Raw genomic sequence first — 20,264 nt, 5'->3', positions numbered from 1 at the left:
GGCTCTGGATTCATCTGCTGCGACTAAGGGAAAGAAAATTAACAGGTAAGAACATAATTTTTCCTTCCCTAGCAACAGCAGCAGATGAATCCAGAGACCAATGGGATGTAGCAAAGCAATCCTCAATCTGGGTGGGAAGCAAACGCCGTCTCCGCAACAACCGAAGCACAAAACGCCCCTACCGCATGCGCCCCCACATCTAAGCAGAAATGGGGAGAGAAAGCACGCTCGGAAGACCAATTAGCCGCGAGACAAATCTCCTCCAAGGAAAAAAAACCTCTGGGCCGAGCCCAAGAAGTAGCCATCGCTCCAGCGGAATGGTCATGAAGTTCTTTCGCCAACCGCATCCCTGCCAGCAAGCAAGCATAAAGAATGTCCTCCTGGACCCATTGAGCGATGGAGGCTTCGGACGCAACCAAACGTTTGAGGCGTCCCTTGAAGAATGTAAAAAGGAGATATAAACAACTAAAAGTCGTAAGAAACCAAGCTCACAGAGAACGCTACGTACATATCAAAAAATGCAGTGAATAAAAGCACTGCTCCCAATTTCCCCTCCCAGGAAGAAGGAAGGAAAAGCGAGCATGACATAAAAGAAAGGATGACACCCCCCTAGCAAGAAATAATGGTACCATCCGAACTGATACCCTATATTTCGGAAATCAGAAATAGGAATCCCCGTTGAACAAGGCCTGCAACATAGAAAACTGCAGAGCTGAAGCCATGGCCACAAGAAACCCCATGTTCAACGGCACAGCCCTTTAGAGTCCCAAAAGACAAGGATGAAATGAAGCCTTCGGTATACTGAGAAGAAGTACGTGAAGATTGTACTCCAAACCGGGCTTTCTAAGAGGCGCATGAATATACCGGACTCTGTTTAGGACCTGAACTACATGAAGCTGAGAAGTAAGCGAAGAGCAATATACCTAGCCCTTGTAACAAGCTAAGAATGGCACTAGAAGCTGAAGGGAATTGAACGCTAAGCCCTCGGCAATACACCTGTACCAAAAAGGAACTCTGGAGTTGTTCAAACGTTAAGAAGCACCCAAGAAAGGCAAAACCTCCAAAAGGAAGCAGAAGCCACAGGAGAAGACGTCCGTAGCACCTGGATAAGAGAAGAAACAACCTGCTTCGCATAATCCTTACACGTCAGCCAAGATTTTTCAAAAAACTAGGTCGTAATACTAAAGTAGTACAAATATCCATGTTGAACGGACCCTAGGCGAGCAAAGCCGGAGATACCAGGAAACTTCTTAGTCCGGCTGTTGAAAGACTCATCAAATCCGCAAAGTAAGGATGGCGCCGCCAATCCAGAGATTCTACAAATACTGTGCCCGGAAAGCGAGCTCGAGGTGGCAAATCCAAGCCATCGGAAAACACTGAAAAAGAGAAGGCAGAAGCGAGAAAGGAGCCATGCAGCTACCCCCTCTAACTCCCACTCCCTGGGCCCGCCGAAGAAGCTAGGAAGCTTAGAATTGAGAGACGAGGCCATGAGGTCTAGGTCAAGCAGATCTCACTTCCATAAAAAGAGCTAGAACGCTTGAGCCACAAATCTCAATATCCAGGATGCAGAAGATTACACTATTACTAACATGCACACTTTCCAGAGCGTACACAGCGCTGTACACTGTAACATACAAGAAATGGGCCATGCTCAGATTCCGCCTAGAGAAAGTCTATCCAAACTCTTATCCTGATCCATAAAAGGATCTACCAACAGAAGACGAAGATGAGAGTCCACCCATTGAAGCAGAACAACTTCACCTGCCAATGAATACAACACTTACTGCCCAAGCAGTAGAGAAATACCCCCATCCTAATACTGACCAAAAGGACCCTCAGCGGCAATCCGGAAGAATGATCTGAAGCTCCAGAAAGGTAGCCTGACCCTGCTCAAGAGCAGAAGAATGAACAAGTACTGAGTCGCCTCTGAAGACCAGACTCCAGGAGCTGAGGATGGAAGCCACGGAGCCCCCCAACCCGACAGCCCGGGATGGTCGGTGGTCATGAGATAGTCCAGCAAAGACCAAGGCATGCCTTGAAAAGAGAAATCGTGCGGAGCCACCAAATCATATAGAGTGATGCAGGAGGAGCATACCAAATAATTGGTGCCCTGAGATACCGGGAACCACCGGAACAAAAGCGACTGCTGTAGCGTAAGAAGGGGAAAGCAAGCTGAAGTCCCCAGTGGAGTCAACAATATGGATCCCAGAAACTGTACAGAATCCCATACTCTTGGTCATGGTAAGCGAAGAAGAATACCAATCTGAGACTGAGACCCCACGCCCAAGTTTCCGGAAAGAAACACATGTCTCTCCTATATGAATAAAAACATCACCCCGATATACCTATAAATAGTACAGGAGAAAAGAGTGCTGTGCAAATTCAAAGATGCACGTGTAAAGAACTGAGGAAAAGATATCACCCTTTTCATGTCAGTCAAATGGCCCGACTGGAAGTCGTCCGAATCAAGCAGGCAGTCAAGAAGAAATTAGATAAATCGCCTGGTAGCGCCAAAACGGTACCACCGCCCACATCACCTAAAACGTTCGTGAAGCCTTGGGTAGGCAAAATGGCATGTGCCAAAACCGAAAGCGCCGCTCCAAGAGAGGCAGGCAAACCAAGTGCCGATTCGGAGTCCATAGAGAAAATGTAAATATACTCCCAGGTTGTCTGCAGAAATGTGTAACCCCGAGAAACTAATTCAGCAGAATGGGATCCAGCCTGCCCAATGCCCCCTATCTCGGGCACCATGCGGTAAGTGGAACAACGTCCCTTAGTCCCCGAAGAACTACAAGAACCGTCCTGAGGACCAGTAACACTGAAAAGGAAACACAAAACATAGAGACTTCAAGAACGAACTGGAAAACCTGAGGAGAATGCAAAGATGCAAGCTTCCTGAAAAATCTTCACAGCCCTCTGACCTGACATTATAGTTTCTTCTCCCTCATGAGAAAGCCTGAAGAGTCATTGGAAGAAGTCAAGATCCCCTCAGAATGAAGTGCAGAAGGTCAGGGAATGGCAGAATAAGACTGTAGGATCTGCAAGAAGATTCTCCTAGGAAAAATCAAGGTTCACAATGTAAAGAGGAATATACTGGAACCATGAAAACAGTGCTAACCCCATGCAACATGAGCGAAATACATATGTCCTTTAAAGTGAATACGTACTAGACTCAATCAAGATGCTGCATTTACCGCCCCGTGGAAAACAACAGCATCCTTACAGGTATCAGACAAAGCTCACATCGTTAATGAGAGCTTCAGGGATGAGGCTAACAGCCACATAGTGCGTGATCCTCGATGGGTTTGATAGAATAGGTAACTGGCTCCTGGTTAAAAGGAGCTGTACAGCCCTTTCTGTCTGGTTGGGGGGCCCGTCTAGCATGTGCCATGAGAAAATGGTGACAGGAGAAACCAGCGTGATAAGCATGGAAATCTGAAGTCCAGGCCCCCTCAGAAATAGAGAAAGAGAGTCCTGGCCGCAGGAATATGCGCAGTGTCATTATGCCCATAGAGACAGCCCGAACTTGGAAACTGCTTGTACTACCTTTAGGCATAAATATCCTGTGCCACTACTAGACACATGCAGCTCAGCACAGAGGCCCAAACAAGGACAGTTACCAATAGACAAAGGCTCAATCTGCAGGGACCCCAAGAGAGACAATGAGATACCTGTGTGAAATACAGGGCACTATCTTACTGCTGATCTCACTGTGCCGTGAGTTGCCGTATGTCGCCCCAGTCTGGAGACAAACCAAGACTGGGTGACCTAGCACAGGTCAGAGTCTCTCTGGTAAACCCCTTGAGTGCTAACCCCAGAGTCTGATTAAACAAGCAGCTTCCTTCAAGGGAGTACAGCAGGAACACAGACATAGACATATAAAGCTGCCCAAGCTTGTCCCAAAGCTGGTGAAACACATACAACTTGTCTGAACCGGAAAGGAGAGAAGCCCCGGCATACCCTGACCAAAGTCAGCTGGAAACAAACTACCGGAACGCTGCAGCTCTCCCGCCATCGCCAGAGACCCATGCGCACGCCTGATTCTCGCTGACACGTGACCGCTGCATCAACGCTCCTAGAAACATAGTCGGATTCGAGCCCCGCAAAATTTACCCTGCCGCGGCTTGCATAGAAAGAAAATCAGACTCGGGGATTAACCAGAAAAACGGCCCACAGCGCCGGAAAAAACATATCCCATCTCATGCGCGCTGCTATAAACCGGCACCTGCACAATCAGCTGCACATGGCCGTGACAAACACTGATGAAAGAGAGCCTCAGAATAAACAGGACTACTGCTGCACTGAAACCCAACAAAGAGAACAAGTACGAGCATGAAATTGCATTGCTACTGCTGCGCTGTAACCAACAAGGAAACAAAGCACGTGCATGCAAAGGGCGGGAAGTCCCGGCTCCCTCCATGGATTTCTAGTCATAAAACTTAGCCTCAATAAAATATCCATACCTTAAATGTATGATGACTGAACCCACAGTACTAAGACTTCCAAACAGAACCTGAAGTTCAAACAACTGTAAAAGCCAGACATACTCACAGCTTGTTGTTAGGGCCGGTTGAAGCCAGTTTGCAGCAAAAGCATGGCAGAATGTAACAACTGTGGTATCTTTTTTTTTTTTTTTTTAACAGAGAAGGGAAAGAAGAAAAAATTTGAGACCCAGTCAGACCCTCTAGCAATGGAGGGAGGGTGAGGCAGGGACAAGGGGGGGCCCAAGTGTAACCTCTAAAGCCGGCACCGTTCAGCCGGACACCCCTGTCTCACTGAAGAGAAAAATCTCAACAGGAGAAATAGCATTGCCAGCTCACTGAAGATAAAATCTCAACAGGAGAAACAGAATGGCAGTCTCACTGAAGAGAAACCTCAACAGGAGAAAATAAAGTTCCAGCCACAGCCAGAATTCAGGAGCTAGTTGAATAGCGACCTTTTCCTGCTGGGAGATAGAGATTACTGATGAGACAGGAGGAGTGCCAGCCAATAGGACCACCTGTTAATCAGTTTCTCAATCTCCGCCTGCTGGTAGATGTGAGCTATCCCATTGGTCTCTGGATTCATCTGCTGCTGTTGCTAGGGAAGTAATAATATTAATAAACAAAATTTTATACATCATTATTTCTGTTTAGCTCAATATAGTCTACAGTAAAAAAACAAAAACCCAAAAAACAACCTAAGAATATCTTGCATGAAGAAGCACTATGCTTAACATGTATATACTTTCAGGTGCTGTGCATGTCAGCTGACGAGTTCAGAGAGTATAAAAAGAACGATGGCTGGCAAGAGGACACTGAAGATAAAGATGATATGGTGCTGTCTAATGAGACCATCCAAAAACTTCAAAAATCATGGAAGGACTTTCTTCATAGCAGCATAGTGCTGACCCTACAGGCCTATAGTTCTGACCTTGCTGCAGATCAGTGCCTCATTGATGACCCAGTGGCATATTCTAAGCTAAGCCATCGAGAACAACAAGCTCTGCAGGTACGATATGGACAGAAGAAGATCCTGCAGCAGCTGTTAGAGCTGACCAGCTAGCACCAGCTATGGATGGATCTGGACATAAAAAAATAGAACTGGTGCCTAGGGACTTGAACTACTCCTCTTAAAGGATGGATGTAGGGGTTCTGTGTAAAGCTGACTTTTTACAGTTTACTCAGGAGTAAGGCTCAGCCAAGATAAATGGAGCTGTAGAATGTAGAAGATAAAATGTGCTATCACAGTTTCAAAGTGATACATGTACAATCAGGAAAAAGTTGGAGGATGCGCTGAAGCCATTGATTATAATTAGAATTACTAAATGTTTTATGTACAACTTCTGATAAAAGCTTCATTTAGTGATGTCAGGTTCCAGGTTTATCTACTGCCAGAAGCATTTAACACTTGGCTGTCTGTGGATTATACCTTCATGTGTTACTTTGGCTCAATTTACACTGACTATAAGGGGGAGTATAAATTTGAACAGTTAATCATAAATATATTAAATAAAAAGTATCACTTGAAGCTGATCTGTTGGCTTATGTTGAGTAATGTAAAGAAATGTCTTAATTTTATAAATTAGACCTTGAAACTAGAGAATGACATGGTGGCTGTTACTAAAGAATGACACGGGGACTGTTTACTGCGGGTCACCGCAGTAAATCCGCAGGAATGGAAACATTTGCAACTGGTTTACCTCAGGTTTCACCCCATGGGAGCGGTGAAAAGACTTACTCCTGTGGTAAAAAAAATTGTGCATCTTCTCCCCAGCTGCTCATGCGCCTATTTTACCTTCAGGAGCCAGCCATGCCACGATGAAGATAGAATGAACCTAAAACCAAGCCTGAGACCAATGTAATTTGAAGAATAAAATTACCAGACAACAAAAAGAAAAAAAATAAATTTATTTTATATTTTGTGATTAGAATATTTCAAATTTGAAATATGTATCCTACTAGAACTGGTATTAGACATAATTGGGGACCGCAAAGTCCAAGCTGTGCTGCTTTAGCTTCCAGCTGGCTTAAGGCTCTCTCTCTGACCAGAGGACAGTTGCCCTAGTTGCACTCACCTAACATTATTCTTGCTATGTGTGACTAAAGTAATCTGTTAGCTTGATTTTTCTATGTAGCATTCTGTAGTAATTTGGTTTGTTGAGTTTTCACATTAGTGAATTTGTGAAAGGGAGGGGAGATGGCTTTTGTTGAACCTTGCTCCGTTTTATTTGTGTCTATAAAATGACAATTGTCAGAAGAGAAGCTTCCCCCAACACACACGTGACTGCAGGGCACCACAGGCAGGCTTCGCCAGCATCAGCTTCTTTTCTAAAGCACCACAAAGATAAGGAGGAGGGAGGGAGATAGATTTGGCCGGAGCGAGGGAGGGAAGGGGCCGTGCGCGCAATCGGTGACCACACGTCTTCCCTCCCTTAAGTTTCTTTACGCTGCGAAGGTAAGGGGGAGGGAGGGAGATTCTCGGGCTGCTGAAGGGCGGTGAGGTGGCGAGAGGGAAGGGTGGATGCTACGGGGACGGGGCGGTGGTCTGGTGACGGGGCAGTGACAGGGACAGATTTTTTCCCCATGTCATTCTCTAGCTGTTAACCCGCCAAAACGGGGGAGGGGAAGTGCTCACTGTGGGTACGGGGACAAGGCCATCCACTGCCCTGTGAAGCAGTGAATGGCCTTGTCTCCGCAGTTAAGGGAGGGAATGTGCACATCACCGATTGCGCGCAGCCCCCTCCCTCCTTCCTACCTACTGGCCGCATCTATCTCCCTCCCTCCCTCCCTTCTTGGCGCGTTAGTGTAATTTGTGCAGGCCGCATAAGTCACGTGCGTCTGGGGGCAGAAGTTGCATCAGACACACGCAACTTCAGGCAGGCTCTGGTGGCCTGTACAAATTACACTAACATGCCACGAAGGTAAGGGTAGGGAGGGAGATGCTCGGACCGCGCGAGTGATGTTGAAGGGGGGTGGTGAAAGGGAAGGGTGGTGGTGGAAAGGAATAGAACAGACCCTGAAGGGGTATGAGGAAGAGAGAGTGGGAAGAAGATGCTGATGAGACATGGGGAACAGAGAGTGGGAAGAAGAGGCTGATGGGAAATGGGGACAGAGAGTGGAGAGAAGACTCTGGAAGGGAAGAAGACAGAGATGCCAGACTTGGGGGGGGGGGGGAAGGAGTGGATGGAAGGAATTGAATGAGATGAAGAAAGCAGAAACCAGACAACAAAGGTAGAAAAAAACATTTCTATTTATTTTATTTGCTTTAGGTTAAAGTAGTATATTAGTTGTGTTGATAAAAATTTATAAACAAAGCCCTGCCAGCTGAACTTCTTTTTCTCTAGTTCAGCAGCCAGAATTTTGATTTATAAGGAAGGAATAAGTTAAATATTGCAGTACTGAGGCTTATATAGATGCTGTGGGGTCAGTGGTCACGGAGACAGGGACAGGGACAAATTTTTTCCCTATATTATTCTCTACTTGAAACCATAACACAACTTTCTCTGGAAAAATACCGCAGTGTAGGACATGCTAAAGATAGGTCAATATTTAGCTGTAGCACCAAGTAAGTTATGGAATTCTCTATGCTATTGTTCATGATTAGAAACCACAAAGCCGTTTAATATATTTTATTGTGTTTTTAAAAGTCAAAGGAAGAAAACCAACTACACTCGTTGGTGACAGAAATAGATAAAAAAAACAGAAACAACAAATTTTAACCCAAAGCGGTATATTATTTTCATTGTGTTTGTTAGGAAGATGGACTGAAAATATTATCAACATAACATAACATAAAACTCACTTGTATACCGCAAATACCATTAAGTTCTATGCGGTTCACAAAGACTAGTAATACAAATGAATAAAGAATAATTTTTTTTATCCCATGCTGGCCATGGAGTTAAAAAAAAAAAAGTACCTTATAGGCAACAGGACCAAATATACATGGAGACCGACAGTTATAGATACAGCAGTGATATTTCAGCCATCATCCCCCAGATTCTATATAGGTGACCATACGTCCTGTTTTCAACGGGACAGTCCCGTTTTTGGACCGACCGTCCCATTGTCCCGACCCACCGCTTCGGGACACCGAAATGTCCCGTTTAGAGGGATAGCGTCCCGAAGCTGTTCGCAGAGACACCAGGATGGGCGATCACTTTCCCTCCTTGCTGCGCCGATTCTAAGCCTGGGCCACCGCTAATGCTTCTTCCCGACGTCAATTTTGACGTCGGAGAGGACGTTCCAGGCCAGCCAATCGCTGCCTGGCTGGCCCGAACTTCCTCTCAGACATCAAAATTGACGTCGGGAAGAAGCAGCAGTGGCGGCAGCCCAGGGTTTGAATCAGCGCGGCAGGGAGGCACACAGCGGTGGTACACGGGTGGACGGACTGGCGGTTTGAATCTGTGGGGTGGGGATGAATCTGCAGGGGGGGGCTTGAATCAGGTACGAGGGAGGGAAGAAGGTAGGCAGGAAGTTTGGCTTTGGGGGAGGGACAAAGGCAAGGGAAGACATAGGAAGGAGGCACTGGGAGCACTATGGACATGGGAAGGAGGCACTGGGGTACTATGGACATGGGAAGGAGGCACTGGGGTACTATGGACATGGGAAGGAGGCATTGGGGGCACTAGGGGACACAGGACAGAGGCATTGGGGGCACTAGGGACACAGGACAGAGGCACTGTGGGCACTAGGGGACACGGGACAGAGGCACTGGGGGCACTAGGGACACAGGACAGGCACTGGGGGCACTAGAGACATGGGAAGGAGGCACTGGGGCACTATGGACATGGGAAGGAGGCACTGGGGACACTAAGGACATAGGCCCAAAAAATTTCCCTTTCTATTCCCTCCCTCCTTCTTTCCTGAGTGCAGAAAGAACAAAATGAAAGAAAGGATACACAGTCAGAAGGAAACACAACCAGAGACTCATGAAATCACCAGACAGGAAAGGTAGGAAAAATGATTTTATTTTTAATTTAGTGATCAAAATGTGTCAGTTTTGAGAATTTATATCTGCTGTCTATATTTTGCACTATATTTATCTATTTTTCCATAGTTACTGAGGTGACATTGCATATTTAAAGTCATTTGCTTGACATCTTTGAAACCCCCCAAATATAAATGATAATTAACATTTTCTCTGCATATAGTGTGCTTTGTAGTTTTTTTTAATTTTAAGGTTACCATTATGAATTAATATGAAGATATTATGTGTACATGAAAAATGAATGGAAGAAATTGGGGGCGGGGCTGGGGCAGGATTGGGGGTGGGACTGAGAATTAATAGATGTTCCCTTTTGATGGAAAAATAAATGGTCACCTTCAGTGTTCCCTCTAAGCGGGCGGGTGTTGTGAGCAAACTTTTTTCACCGTGAGCCAAAAATATCGGGCGCCAGCAAGTTATGAGCCAACTCGCCCGATTCTCCTCTCGCCGCCCTGCCATCTGCCGTACGCCTCTTCCGATCGTGCGCTGTGACGAGAAACGTGTGTGCTGCGATGTAATATTTTGTGCGCCAGCGCACGCCAGCGCAGCTTAGCGGGAACACTGGTTCAAATGGTTTTATTTATTTCCCCAAATTTATTTTTGTTATACGCATTGAAAATATTTGATATTGCGTTTAAATCAAAATCTCAATAAACTTGAAACGAGTGCCCGTGAGATTGTGGGAGGGTTAAATACTCAAAACTTAGAAGTTTTTGCTACGCCAGCTTTCTGGTATCTTTACATACAGTGGCGTACCTAGCATATGTAACATCCGGGGCCCATCATTTTTTGGCACCCCCCCCCCATCTGTAAGAAAAACATGATTTTTAGTAACAAACCACACGTCACACATGAGTACCTAGGAAAAGGCAGCATCTTACATATTGCAGTGAGCAGTACATCAATACACCCATTGTAAAACTAAACAAGCCAGACCAGCACAGATCAATCCTACACCGTCAATCCTAACAGAAAACCATGTCTTTCGAACACACAGAACACAGAAAACACCTTCGCCTAGTAAGGAATATGTAATCACAAACTAACCCCTCCCTCTTTTACAAAACTGTAGTGTGGATTTTAGCTACGGAGGTAACAGCTCTGATGCTCATAAAATTCTGAGCATCAGAGCTGCTACCACCAAGGCTGGTGCTAAAAACGCTTCACAGTTTTGTAAAAGGGGGGATAAAATAAAAATACATAGACAAAGGTTAAATTGAACCAGCAAGAAGCTGGACTCTGCATACAATGCTTCACAGAAACAGTGACACATGTCTCCTAAAGCAATAAATAAATAGAAATTTTTTTCTACCTTTGTCTTCTGTGGTTTCTCCTTTCCTCATCTTCTTGTAACTCTCTTCCTTCCATCCACTGTCTGCCGTCTCTCTTCCCCTATATGGCATCTTCTCTCCTTCTATGCCCCTTCCAGAAACTGTATGCCTCCCCCTTCCATCTCTCCTTTCACCCCATTGGTCTGGCATCTCTCTCCTCGCCTTCCCTCTCCCACACCTCTCCTCATAGTCTGGTATCTCCCCTTCCCTGATTCTCTGGCATCTCTCTCCTTTCCTTTTCTTCCATCTTTCGCTCCCCCTCCATGCTCTCACATCTCCCCCTTCCTTTTCCCTTAGACTGGCATACCTTCCTCCTACGCTCCAAGCCCTGGCATCTCCTTTAATTCCCTCCCTCATCTTCCTTCTCCCTCCAGCTGGGTACCGCAACACTCTTCCCTGCAGCTCTGCACTTCCCCACAATTGCCATGCTTCGGTTCCTCTTCTTCCTTCCTTCCTCCCCCCCCCCCCCGCGGGACCCTGCGGCACCATCAACTCTTACTCCCTCTAATGTCGGCCCTGCAGCTCCAGACTTCCTCGCACCTTCTCCCCTCCCCCTTTGGATCGCTATTATTTTAAATGTTATAGCCGCGGAGCTGTATCCATCAGTGGAGATGTCTAACCTCGGCCTGCCCCGGAACTCTTACTGCAGCAGACGCCCGTCTAGGCAGGAACAGGAAGTCACTGTTGCAGTAAGAGTTCCGGGGCAGGCCGAGGTTAGACATCTCCACTGATGGATACAGCTCCGCGGCTATAACATTTAAAATAATAGCGATCCAAAGGGGGAGGGGAGAAGGTGCGAGGAAGTCTGGAGCTGCAGGGCCGACATTAGAGGGAGTAAGAGTTGATGGTGCCGCAGGGTCCCGCGGGGGGAGGGGGGGAGGAAGGAAGGAAGAAGAGGAACCGAAGCATGGCAATTGTGGGGAAGTGCAATCCCCCCAATGCGTCCCCTTACCTTACCGACGCGTGTGTACGCTGTGAAGAGAAACTTTGCGCTGCGATGTAATATTTTGTGCGCGAGCGCAGGCCAACGCAGCTTAGCGGGAACACTGGTCACCTTATATATAGGTCACAAAAACTTAGGTGCATGAATTTATGCATGCAGATCAATTAGTTAATAAGGTGTTAATCAATAATTGGATTTAATTAGCAGCAATTGGGTTTCCATGTGCATCTGCCTTAGGTGCTAGTCTATAATATCCATGCCTAATCTAGTTCACAACTCAAAAGGGTCATGGCAACAGGAGGAGAATGGACAGATCAAGGGACATTCCTAGAATCTAGGCATGATGTTATAGTATACTATAATTTGCACACTCAACTCCGGAAAACTAAAGTTATTCAAGAGATGCTATACATATGTAAAGATTAGCTGAGAGACATGGAGGGGTTTTTTTTGGAAGGAAATCCCCCCCTATACCACCTCACCACACAATCATTGCTAGATCTTTCATACTTTTAAGCATCTTTCATACTTTTAAGCATAACTTAGTGCCAAATAAACTTCAATCAAAACAATTTCAAAAAGTTAAAAATTTCTTAACTTGGAAGATTATTGGCAAATTATTTAAAAGCAAAGAAAAGGAAGGAGAAAATAGGCATAATTAAGGATGAGTTAGGAAATTCTCATTCTCAAATTAGAAATATATTAAAACAATTTTTAAAATATTATAAGTCACTGTATTCTTCTGAGTCTTATTTAAATAAAGAGAAAGATGGGTTGGATTTTTTGAGTTTAGTTGAAGGTCCTAAGGTTCCTGATCATATAAAAGGAAGTTTAGATAAACCTATATCATTTAAAGAGTTACAAATGGCATTGAAATCCCTTAGAGTTGGGACCGCTCCAGGTGGAGATGGATTTACAGTAGAGTTTTATAAAGAATTTCAAATTTCCCTTTTACCGTATTTATTAAAACTATATCAGGATCAACTGAATAAAGGTTGTATATCAGGCACTATGGCAGAATCTTTAACTATTGTTTTGCCAAAGCCAAATAAAGATCCAACATTGGTGTCAAATTACAGGCCTATATCTAATAAATGTAGATGGTAAATTATTAGCTAAGATTTTAGCATTAAGATTGGCTAAAGCTCTTCTGCATATAATAGGAATGAATCAAACTGGATTTGTTGCTCAAAGACACTCTTCTAATAATACTAGATTGGCATTTCAGATGTATTATTTAACAAAACAAATTAATGAACCGGCTTTTTCAGTATCACTAGATGCTGAGAAGGCTTTTGATCGTGTAGAATGGAATTTCATGTATCAAGCTATGGAGTGGTTTGGTATTGGATCCGGATTTATACAAATGATTCAAGCACTGTATAGCTCCCCAACTGCTCGTTTATATATAAATAATAATTTTTCGGATGCTTTTAACTTGCAGAGGGGAGTTAGACAGGGTTGTCCATTATCTCCTTTGCTCTTTGATATAGTTCTTGAACCCTTGTTGTTAGCTATTCGACAGGCAAAGGACATACAGGGTATTCCATGTGCTGGAGTGGAATATAAAGTATCCACTTATGCAGATGATATCTTGCTTCATTTGAGGAATCCGGAAACAACAATTCCATGTCTACTGGAGGTAATAGATACATTTGGAAAATTCTCAGGATACAAAATAAATTGGACTAAATCAGAGATTTTACCTTTGAATGTGCATTGTACAAAAGGTATACTTGATTCTTTTCCTTTTATTTGGAAAGAGGAGGGAATAAAGTACTTAGGTATTTGGTTAAATAAAACACTCGAAGAGACAATGAGAATAAATGAAAAATTTTTATTACAAAAAGTAACAGAGTTGTGTGAGCAATGGAATCCTTTACATTTGTCATGGTGGGGAAGAGTTCAAACTGTTAAAATGATGATTTTGCCTGTGGTTTGCTATCAATTGGGAATGATACCAGTGTTTTTTCAGGGGTCTTTCTATAAAAAATTAAATAGTATTCTGGTTAAATTTATTTGGCTGGGTAAAATTGCAAGAGTGGCTCTAGTGTCTTTGCAAAGGCCAATTGAGGAGGGTGAGGTAAATTTCCCCAATTTTTATAGGTATCATCAGGCCTATATCATGCGCCAAGGTATGTATTGGGTCCTCCCAGAGCATTTGGAACAACTACCAGAATGGTTTTGGGTGGAGAGATCACTTATATTTCCACTTAGGCTTAATCTTCTGCTTGGTATAAAAATGCCTAGAATACGTAAAGACAATAGAGTATTAATGGATACTTGGAAAACATTAAGACTTGTAGACAAATTAACTACTGATTCCATTTTAAAATCGACACATCAATCTATTTGGGTAAACTCCAAGATACAAATAGGCGGGTTTAAGGTTGTCTGGAAGGATTGGATTAAAGCAGATATAAGATCCTTAAAAGAAGTAATTGATAATGGTAAACTGCTTGATTTTTCACAATTGCAACATAAATATGGTCTGAATAATAAACAAAGTTATAAGTGGTTGCAGTTGAAGCAGGCTATTCAGGTGGGGTTCCCTGAATGGAAATCTTTAAATGATCATTACAGCTTAGAATTCTTATGTTTCCAGGCAGATTTTCTGGGACACCAGGCCGCAAAGTGGTATAAAATTATATCTAATTATTTGAATAAGAAACCTAAAAATGGATTAAGAGATATTTGGAGCATTGAGATTAAGCATCAGATTAATGCATCTCAATGGCCACATATTTGGTCTTGGAGAATTAAAGGTACGATGTCGGCATCTATTAGGCAAACATGGTTCTTTTTGTTGCATAGAGCATTCTGGACCCCTACTAGATTACAAAAATTAGATTGCTCTAAGTCTAATAGATGCTGGCATTGTAAAATTGAAGTTGGAACTTTAGACCATCTTTTATTTTATTGTCCATGTATTCAGGCATTTTGGATATCAATCTGGGATCAAGTTAACCTAATGATTGAGAGTCATGTGGCAATGTCCTATGACACAGTGGTTTTTGGAATGTGTATGAGGGCTAAATGCCAAATATCTGCAGCAAACAATAAATTACTGATGATTCTTACTGGTGTGGGAATTCAGCAAATAAAGACTATTCTAGACTGAATTGTAGTTTCTGGTGGAACTCAGTTTGTCATATGTACAAGATGGAAAGATTTCTTGTAGTACAGAGGGGGTATTTTAAAAGGTTTCAGGAGGTGTGGAGGCCATTAATTGAATATTATAATGATTAAGGTTTATTCTTTTTCCTTAGGGGATAATTTGTAGAAATGGGGGTGGGGGGGGGGTGAGGATAATCTAATTAAACAGTGGTATATTTCAACTGATTAATGCAGGGGTGTCCAATGTCGGTCCTCGAGGGCCGCAATCCAGTCGGGTTTTCAGGATTTCCCCAATGAATATGCATGAGATCTATGTGCATGCACTGCTTTCAATGCATATTCATTGGGGAAATCCTGAAAACCCGACTGGATTGCGGCCCTCGAGGACCGACATTGGACACCCCTGGATTAATGGATATAACAAACATGGTATATATGTATGAATAGAAAAGGGGGTAAATTTATTGGAAATATGTTGTTATGAAATATTAGGGGATATATGTAATATGATGAGATATATTTGTTGTGCATTAATTTATATAATAAAATGAGCAAGGAGTTTGAGGAAGAAAGGGTGGGGGGAGGGATAGGTTAATGTAAGATTAATTGTATTATGAAAGAGGGATGTCTAAGTATGTATATGTTTGGATAGATTATTTTGTTGATATGGGGAGGGATGGGAGGTGGGTGGGGGGGAATTAAAACATGTATAATAACATTGTTTAAGAATGTCAAGTGAGTTATGTGAATTAATTGTAATAATATTGTACACTTGTTGAAAGAAATAAAAAGGAATAAAGATTAAAAAAAAAAAAAAAAATTTTCTTAACTTAAAGCTTAGTTTCTTGGTTTCAACCTGAACACGTTTCATGCTCCTGTCTCAGGAAACCAAACAATCTAAAATTCAACCGCACTGAATAGAAAATGCTAGGTGGCAATAGGTGATTGGAATCTTTTGACAACTTGTATATTCACAGGACACTCCCGCAACTTGACACTAAGTTATGCTTAAAAGTATGAAAGATCTAGCAATGATTGGGTGGTGAGGTGGTATAGAGGGGTTTTTCCTTAAAAAAAATAAACCTCCATGTCTCTTGAGCTGATCTTTACATATGTATAGCATCTCTTGAATAACTATTTAAGTGAAACTAGGTGTAGTGTTCTCTTTTTACACAAAAATGTATTTCGCTACCTTTTTTGCAATATTATTGATATACTAGCTGATGCCCCGGCGTTGCACGGGTATTTAATTATAGCAATAACACTGTAAATGGATTCAAATAAAGATACTTTATAGTGGTGAATGAAATTATTTTTTTACAGCTTAATAAAAAGTACAATATTCAAATAATAATGTGAAATATTTGACAAAATGAATACAATACAACTAACGCAAAACGTGATTATAAACAACATTTTTAGTTTCACCTCCTGGAGCAAGAACATATAAATTCTTGGGTGAACCCACCCTTGAGCAAGCAACATAGAGTTGTGGGCTGCGAGACCCCCAGAACATATCACCCCAGGTAGTGAGGGATCTGCATACCAAGTTTCGTTCAAATCGGTCAAGCCGTTTTTGAATTACAGTGAGAATGGCAGCTTTTTACATTTTTTCCATTGACATGAATGGGTGAAATCTGATTTTCTGTTTTTAGCTCCGCCCACGTGTGCAGGTGGGCCGCGAGACCCCCAGAACATATCACCCCAGGTAGTGAGGGATCTGCATACCAAGTTTCGTTCAAATCGGTCAAGCCGTTTTTGAATTACAGTGAGAATGGCAGCTTTTTCCATTTTTTCCATTGACATGAATGGGTGAAATCTGATTTTCTGTTTTTAGCTCCGCCCATGTGTGCAGGTGGGCCGCGAGACCCCCAGAACATATCACCCCAGGTAGTGAGGGATCAGCATAGCAAGTTTCGTTCAAATCGGGCAAGCCGTTTTTGCGTTGGCAGCTTTTTACATTTTTTCCATTGACATGAATGGGTGAAATATGATTTTCTGTTTGTAGCTCCGCCCACGTGTGCAGGTGGGCCGCGAGACCCCCAGAACATATCACCCCAGGTAGTGAGGGATCTGCATACCAAGTTTCGTTCAAATCGGTCAAGCCGTTTTTGAAAAACTGTGAGAATGGCAGCTTTTTACATTTTTTCCATTGACATGAATGGGTGAAATCTGAATTTATGTTTGTAGCTCCGCCCACGTGTGCAGGTGGGCCGCGAGACCCACAGAACATATCACCCCAGGTAGTGAGGGATCAGCATAGCAAGTTTCGTTCAAATCGGGCAAGCCGTTTTTGCGTTGGCAGCTTTTTACATTTTTTCCATTGACATGAATGGGTGAAATATGATTTTCTGTTTGTAGCTCCGCCCACGTGTGCAGGTGGGCCGCGAGACCCCCAGAACATATCATCCCAGGTAGTGAGGGATATGCATACCAAGTTTCATTCAAATCGGTCAAGCCGTTTTTTTTTGTTTTTTTTAACTTTTTATTTATAGAATTTTCATTCTTTCAATACATGAATCACATATTATAAAATGTATAATAAAATATATATGTATGTACAAATTCATATCATAGATATTCATCCCTTTCCCCTATTAGTTGTTTTTCCATTTTTCTTTCATATTAATATCTATATTTCCCACCCTAACCCTATATTACTATTATCAATGTGTTAAGATATCTGATCTCTAGAATAATTAGTCAATGGATCCCATATTTTCTTAAAATTTTTAATATTTCCTTGTTGTAAAGCCAAAATTTTCTCCATTTTGTAAATGTGACACACCGAGTTCCACCAGAATGTATAATTTAGTTTGGTAAAATCTTTCCAATTTTGTGTGATTTGCTGCATGGCAACTCCTGTCAATATTAAAAGTAATTTATTATTATTTGCTGATATTGGACTCTGTGTTCTCATTGCAGTACCGAATAATATGGTATCATATGAGAGTCCTACGTGATTTTCTAGTAATATATTTATTTGGGGCCAAATTAAATTCCAAAAAGCTTTTATACAGGGACAAAAAAAAATTAAATGATCCAATGTCCCTACTTCTATTTTACAATGCCAACATCTATTAGATCTAGTATTATCTATCTTTTGCAAGCGCGTCGGGGTCCATAACACTCTATGTAATAAAAATAACCATGTTTGACTCATAGATGCTGACTTTGTTAATCTTAATCTCCAGGACCAGAATTTTGGCCATTGAGATGCAGAAATTGTCTGTCCAATCTCAATGCTCCAAATATCCCTAAGTCCAGTTTTCTTTTTTTTATTTAGAAATCCATTTATTAATTTATACCATTTTGCGGCTTGGTGACCCAAGAAATCCGTCTGGAAACATAAAACTTGCAAACTATATTGAGTATTGAGAATTTTCCATTCAGGGAACCCTACCTGAATGGCTTGCTTCAATTGCATCCATTTAAAAAATTGTGTTTTATTTAGTCTAAATTTATTTTGCAATTGTGAAAAACTAAGCAAGGAACCTTCTGATATGACGTCATTTAATGTTCTTATTCCTGCAGTTATCCATTGTTTCCAGACGATTTTAAATCCGCCAATTCTGATCCTGGAGTTTACCCATATTGATTGATTTAGGGATTTAGCAATTGGTTCTGGTGTCAGATTATTTATGTATCTTAATGTTTTCCAAGTATCTAATAAGATTCTGTGTTCTTTGTATCTTATAGGCATTGATATAGAAATTAAGTGTTCTGGATTTAAAGGGAACAGGAGCCGCCATTCTAAATACAGCCAATCTGGTACATTTTCTAAGAGATCTGGGAGGATCCAATACATACCCTGTCTTAAAATATAGGCTTGATGATACCTATAAAAATTTGGAAAATTTACCCCCCCTTCCATAATTGGTCTTTGTAATGATACTAAAGCGATTCTTGGTCTTTTCCCACACCAAACAAATTTTGTAAGAATATTGTTAAGTTTTTTATAAAATGACCCCTGAAAAAATATTGGAATCATACTCATTTGGTAACAAACCACAGGCAATATCATCATTTTAATTGTTTGAATTCTTCCCCACCAAGAAAGATGTAATGGATTCCATTGCTCACACATTTCTGTTATTTTTTTCAATAAAAGTTTTTCATTCTCTTTGACTGTGTCTTCAATTGTATTTTTGATCATAATTCCTAAGTATTTTATTCCATCCTCTTTCCAAATAAATGAATATGGATCAAATAATCCTTTGGTACAATGAACATTAATTGGGAGGATTTCAGATTTATTCCAATTAATTTTATATCCAGAAAATGTACCGTATTTTTCTATTAAATTAAGCATACATGGAATAGTAATTTCCGGTTCTCTTAAATATAATAATATATCATCTGCATATGCAGATAATTTAAATTCAAAACTGGTAAATGAGATTCCCTTTATTTCCCTAGTTTTTTTTATTGCAATTAATAAAGGTTCTAGGACAACATCAAAAAGTAATGGAGACAAAGGGCATCCTTGTCTAACTCCCCTATGCAAGTTGAATTTAGTTGATAAATTATTGTTAATATATAATCTTGCTCCAGGAGAGCTATACAATGTCTGAATCATTTTAATAAAACCGGATCCTATACCAAACCAATGTAAAGCTTGATATATAAAATTCCATTCCACTCTATCAAAAGCTTTTTCTGCATCTAAAGAAATTAAAAAAGCTGGATCATTTATATTTTTTGCTAAATTTAATGAGTGGAATGCAAGTCTAGTATTGTCTGATGAATGTCTTTTAGCAATAAATCCTGTTTGATGTACATCAATAATGAAAGGAAGAGCTTTTGCCAATCTTAATGCTAATACTTTAACCATTAATTTATTATCCACATTTAATAATGAAATAGGCCTGTAATTTGAAACCAGAGTAGGATCTTTGTTTGGTTTTGGTAAGACTATAATTATCGATTCTGCCATAGTACCAGATATATTTTCATTCTTTATTTGATATTGAAACAAATTTAACAGATATGGTAATATGATATTTTGGAATGATTTATAAAATTCAACAGTATAACCATCTCCACCTGGAGCGGATCCAACTCTAAGAGACTTCAATGCTGTTTCTATTTCTTTTAAAGATATAGGTTCTTCTAAACTTCCTTTTATATGATCCGGAATATTCGGTCCAATAAAAGAATTTAAGAAAGTTAATCCGTCTTGTTCTTTATTTTTATAAGAATTAGAAGTGTATAATTCCTTGTAAAAATCAAGAAATTGTGTTATAATATCTTTTGTGTTGGTATGTGTGTTACCTTGTATATCTTTAATTGCAATAATCTTAGATTTTCTTTTCTTTGCTTTAAGAAAATTTGCTAATAATTTTCCTGCTTTATTTGAATTGCCATAATATTGTACTTGTTTATTGAAAATATCTTTCCTCACA

General features: G+C 41.3%; 1 protein-coding gene across 1 annotated transcript in view; it reads left to right on the top strand.

Moving 5' to 3' along the window:
• SETD6 (SET domain containing 6, protein lysine methyltransferase) overlaps positions 1-6,014 on the top strand; it is a 65,896-nt gene extending 59,882 nt beyond the window's left edge. Inside the window, exon 9 of the mRNA XM_033941970.1 lies at positions 5,233-6,014. Within this exon, the coding sequence (XP_033797861.1) occupies positions 5,233-5,544 (312 nt within the window). The 3' untranslated portion in view covers positions 5,545-6,014. The remainder of the gene's footprint in view (positions 1-5,232) is intronic.
• Positions 6,015-20,264: the final 14,250 nt, after the last annotated feature.

This window comes from Geotrypetes seraphini, chromosome 4 (assembly GCF_902459505.1).
Source record: "Geotrypetes seraphini chromosome 4, aGeoSer1.1, whole genome shotgun sequence".
NCBI classification, from domain to species: Eukaryota; Metazoa; Chordata; class Amphibia; order Gymnophiona; family Dermophiidae; genus Geotrypetes; species Geotrypetes seraphini.
The sequence above is the reverse complement of the archived record's forward strand: the minus strand, read 5'-3'. Positions and strand labels throughout refer to the sequence as shown.